Below are 5270 nucleotides of genomic sequence, written 5' to 3' on the forward strand. Positions count from 1 at the left end.
CTGACCTGTTTCCTTGCAGCCTTCGACGACGCGCTGGCAGAGTTCCAGCAGCTCAAGTAAGACTCGCTCGCGGGTTCAGACTCGCCGTCCAGGGCTCCGGGGCCTCGCGGTTATTTTGGCCGAGGGACCTCGCTGGGCGCCCAGGGGACCCGAGGCCTGTCCCTCCCAGGGAACTGGGGTGCGAATGGCAGTTGAAGCCGCTCTCTGTGCAGACGGCAGACCCTCTTCCACCCTGTGAATGTGTCTGTCAGTTACTGCTGAGGGTCCTGGGAACCCTGGGTGGGTTTCAATGAGTAAAGTGATGAATTCCTTTTTTAAAAAAATATATTTTTACTGATTTCAGAAAGGAAGGGAGAGGGAAAGAGAGATAGAAACATCAGTGATGAGAGAGAATCATGGATCGGCTGCCTCCTGCACGCCCCCCACTGGGGATGGAGCCCACAACCCGGGCATGTGCTCTGACCGGGAATCGAACCGTGACCTCCTGGTTCATAGGTCGACGCTCAACCATGGAGCCACGCCAGCTGGGCAGTAACTCCAGAGTTCTAAATGTGGATGAATTTTAGGGCATCCCACACAGAGCAGCCACTGGCCAGCACCAGGTCATTCAGTGCATATCTGTGAATGGATGACTGGGTGACCAAATAAATTAGAAACCGGCATTTCCCAAAAGATCTGACACTGTCCAGTGCGACCTGGGGAACTCAGGGAGAAAAGAAATGTCTGCGACTCTGAGTCTGAATGTGAACTCTGCGTGTCAGCAGCTGAAAGCAGGGTGGCCCCTCTCAAAAGGGCGGTGGGCATCGGGGAAAGGCGTGTCCTCTGAGAGAAAGCCGGCTTCCCACACCTTCACCCCAGTCAGCCCCTCCCCTGCAGCAGGCGTCCCCCACCCCCCTCACCCCAGCCGGCCCCTCCCCTGCGGGATGTGTGTGGGTACATTTTCTCACGACTCTCTTCTGCTCTCTCCCTTCCCCCCTTGACATCCAGGGCGGCTGCCTTTGCAGAGAAGAGTAAGTACCAGGCGATGGGAACAAGGGCCTCAGCTGTGGGCGGGCAGAGGCCGCGCTTTAGAGTGTCATCCTGTGTATCGAACAATAAAGAGCAGAGCTGCTCGCTCCCATCGGGCACCTCCATGCCGCTCCCCACCCGCCCTCCTCACACCTGTCCCTTCACACCTGCCCCCTCACACCTGTCCCCTCACAGCTGTCCCCTCACACCTGCCCTGCTCACACCTGCCCTCCTCACACCTGCCCTCCTCACACCTGCTCTCCTCACACCTGCCCCTTCACACCTGCCCCTTCACACCTGCTCTCTTCACACCTGCCCTCCTCAAACCTACTCTCCTCACACCTGCCCCCCTCACACCTGCCCCGCTCACACCTGCCCTCCTCACACCTGCCCCCTCACACCTGCCTGCTCACACCTGCCCTCCTGAGGCCTCCAGCACCACTGGCCACTTGTCCTCCTGCCATCACCCACCAGTTCTGTGTTGTTGTAGGAGATGGTCAGGCAGCAGGGGCTGCAGGAGGAGAGACTGGAGAGGCTCAGGAAACAAGTTCATGACACGTGCAGGCTCTAGAGACAGGCCTGTGTGTTGGGGTGCACCAGGGCTGGGGGGCAGGAGGCAGAAGGCAGGAGCTGGGAGCTGACAGGCCACCCCCTTACTGGGCTTCCCTGGAAAGGCAGGCAGGCAGGGACACTCGGGGCGGCTGGATTGAACAGTCGGGGGCTTGGGGCTGTGGGCATGGTCCCTGATTGCCTGGCACCTGGCCCTGGTCTCAGGCTCTGGATGGATGGTGGGTGGATCTCAGGTCCCCTAGATCCCCCAGGTGCCCCAGGTGTCCCAGGTGTGCTCCAGGCTGGGCTGGGACAGGGAGGTTTTGAAGATGTCAAACATCATACTATACAGAAATTAAAAATAGTTCCTGTATATACACACCCTTGCACCGCCCTGGTCTCCAGACCCACAGACCCCTCTCCCTGCCGGACTGAGTTATAGCCGGGCCTGTTCTCCTAGTTCAGCCCCAGGCGCCTCTCCTGCGCCCTCAAAGCCCCGCTCACACCCACATCCCTCCCAGCCTCCCCTCAGGTGCTGTCCTCCACGGAGTGGCTGTGTACACCTGTATACAGCCGGTGCTCAGCAGGGGCCGGGGGAGGGAGGAGGACACCCTGCTGATGGTTTTCTCAGCCGAGTCCCCTCCATTGCAGATCGTGGCAAGGTGATCGGTGGTTTACCTGACGTGGTGACCATAATGGAAGGCAAGGTAAGGACGGACGGCAGGACCCCAGACGCACGGGCTCAGCCGTGCATGCAGCACCGCAAAGGGCCACGCGGAGCTGGGAGCGGGTGCCTGTCAGCTCCTGCTTGGCCCGCTGCCTCTGGTAACCCTTGTGCTAATATCTGAGCCGACAAGCCACCCCGGGTCCTGTGCCTGGTGTCCACCGGGGTCTGAACCCTGGTCCTGGGCTGGGGCGGGGGCCGGGGGGGGGCAAGGTTGGGCAGGCCACACCCACGCCCACAGGAGGCACCTGCCTGTGTAGAGGTGGGAGCCGCCCTCTGAGTGTGACACCCTCTCCAGGCTCCAAGGCCCTTGTAACGTGGACTGGGCGCTGTTTACCGAGTTTTAATGGGCCACCTGTTGGCAGAATTGCTGACGTCCAGCCCACATCCCTCTGGTGCCTCAGCTCTAGCTCAGGGTCTCGGGACACAGAGGGAGAGGATTCTATTCGCCCAACACACAGGTGTTGGCCCTTCTCCTGGGCCGCTGCAGAGAGCTGGGCGTGAGGCCGAGCAGCCTGGGCTCAGGGCGGAGCCGTCGCTGGGAAACTCAGAGCGGTTCGGCGTTACCGGGCTCCGGCGGGTTTAGCTGAGTGCCCACATGGTTGCTGCGTCCGACTTGCTATAAGTCAATGCATTCTCTGGATTTGCCAAAGGGTCCATGGGTCTGACTATAAAGGAAGTTGAGAAAAAAGCTGAAACATCTGTGAAACGTGGATCTATCTGATTATTTTCAAATTCTTTAGTCGGCTTAGGCCAAGGGTGGGGAACATCCGGCCCGCGGGCCATAGAAGGCTCTAGAAATCATTTGGTCTGGCCCTGTCGAGGCCTTAGGGGCGAGTTAATGAAATGTTTGACCAAACACAGAAGGCTCATGTGTCAGTGGGTAATTTTGTTTGGCCGCGAATGATGTTATAAATGTCCAGATGGCCCTTGGCAGGACAAAGGTCCCCCATCGCGGGCTTAGGCCCTGGGTCACAGCTGAGGATGAATGGAAGGAATTACCACGGGTTTTTCTCAGTAGCTACTGCGTGAAACTGCCCTTGTCTGCCTCCTGCCATTTGGGGACCCCTGGGGTATGGTGTGGCGCTCACACGTGTAAAGAGCATGTTGACTCCATGAATGGGGTAAAGGACCATGATGAGGGTCAGTACCATTTGGAGGGAATCTGACCTTCGTCTTCCTATCTCTGCCCTTTCTGCCCGCACCCCCTCCCGCAGACCTTGAACCTGACATGCACGGTGTTCGGAAACCCCGACCCCGAGGTGGTGTGGTTCAAGAACGACAAGGACATCGAGCTCAACGAGCACTTCTCGGTGAAGGTGGAGCAGGCCAAGTTCGTCAGCATGAGCATCAAGGGCGTGACCTCCGAGGACTCGGGCAAGTACAGCATCAACGTCAAGAACAAGTACGGGGGCGAGAAGATCGACGTCACGGTCAGCGTGTACCAGCACGGGGAGATGATCCCCGAGGTGCAGCCGCCCCAGCAGGCCACGCCCAAGCTCATCCCCGCCTCCGCCTCCGGCCCGGCCCAGTGAGGCCGCGCCCGCAGTCGGGGTGCTGTGTGCCGTGCCCAATGCGTGTCGCCAGCTGAGTGTCCCCACGCGTGGCCCGAGAGCGAGCCTGCGCTCCGCGTGTTTGGCTTTGGCATTTGTTCAGTATAGTCTAGGGCCCTCGAGGCAGGAAGCCAAGAGCTCTGTGCGGCGTCCTGTCCACGCCCAGGTGGACTCCGGGTGCTGACAAGACCCAGCAGCCCCGGCTCCTGGCTGGAGCCCTTTATCCTGTGCTACCGGCCACTGTGTTTTTTCTTGCTTCTGACTAATAAAACTTTACGAGGCGACTTGTTGTGGTTCTGCGGGACCTGGTCGTACCTAACTACCTCTGCTTCCTTGCCCGTTCTTTATGATGATCGGGCAGGGTTGCAGCGGGGAGGGAGCCTGCAATCTGAGAGCCTGGGGGGAGGTCCCTCCAGAGCCTGACCCCTCAGGGCGGGGGACAAGGTGATGGGACCTGGCCGGAGGGGCACCCACAAAAGGACAGTCCCTAGGAAAGGGGGCACCTGTGCAGTTGGAGAAACACTCAGTGGTTCTCACATTGCGGATTCAAAGGTCTCTGTGAGGAACATGAAATGCACAGATGGCCACATTCTTTATTTTCTTTACAAAAATCATTTTTATTTTTCCATTACAGTTGATAGACAATATTATATTAGTTTCAGGTGTGCACCCCAGAGATTAGACATGACATAACTTACTAAGTGATCATCCTGATAAATCTTGTACCCTCTGAACCTGTACATAACTATTAGAATACTAGCGGCCCGGTGCATGAATTCGTGCACAGGTGGGGTCCAGCCAGCCCACCCCCATCGGGGCTGATTGGGCCGGGTCAGCTGGAGACAGGGGCCATGGGCGGTTGGCCGGCTGGCCCTGCCCTCTGGTCAAACTCCCGGTCAAGGGGAAAATTTGCATATTATGCTTTTATTATATAGGATTATTACCACCATACATAACTATTAGAATACTAGTGGCCTGGTGCACAAATTCGTGCACAGGTCATGTCCGGCCGGCCCACCCGCATCGGGGCTGATCAGGCTGGGTCAGCTGGGGACAGGGGCTGCAGACGGTTGGCCGGCTGGCCCCGCCCTCTGGTCAAACTCCTGGTCAAGGGGAAAATTTACATATTATGCTTTTATTATATAGGATTATTACTATATGCCCTGTCCTATACTTCATATTCCCATGACTATTCTGTAACAACCAATTTGTACTTCTTGATCCCTTCACCTTTCTCATCCATCCCCCCAACTTCCCTACCATCTGCTAACCATCAAAATGTTCTGCTTGCTCCTTTATTTTGTTTTTTAAATTCAATTGTTAATATGTACTTATTGCCATTTTATTGTTCATATTTTTAATGTTTTTTTCCCCTTCTTCTTCTTAAAGGATACCCTTCAGCATTTCATGTGATACTAGTTTGGTGGTGATGAACT

General features: G+C 56.9%; 1 protein-coding gene across 1 annotated transcript in view; it reads left to right on the top strand.

Annotated features, from left to right (window-relative positions):
• Positions 1-4118, top strand: part of MYOM2 (myomesin 2) — a 71473-nt gene extending 67355 nt beyond the window's left edge. The window contains exons 33-36 of the mRNA XM_014528689.1: positions 20-56; positions 988-1010; positions 2209-2264; positions 3499-4118. Coding sequence (XP_014384175.1) covers positions 20-56; positions 988-1010; positions 2209-2264; positions 3499-3816 — 434 coding nt within the window. The 3' untranslated portion in view covers positions 3817-4118. The remainder of the gene's footprint in view (positions 1-19; positions 57-987; positions 1011-2208; positions 2265-3498) is intronic.
• Positions 4119-5270: the final 1152 nt, after the last annotated feature.

Source organism: Myotis brandtii, unplaced genomic scaffold, assembly GCF_000412655.1.
Source record: "Myotis brandtii unplaced genomic scaffold, ASM41265v1 scaffold646, whole genome shotgun sequence".
Taxonomy (NCBI): domain Eukaryota; kingdom Metazoa; phylum Chordata; class Mammalia; order Chiroptera; family Vespertilionidae; genus Myotis; species Myotis brandtii.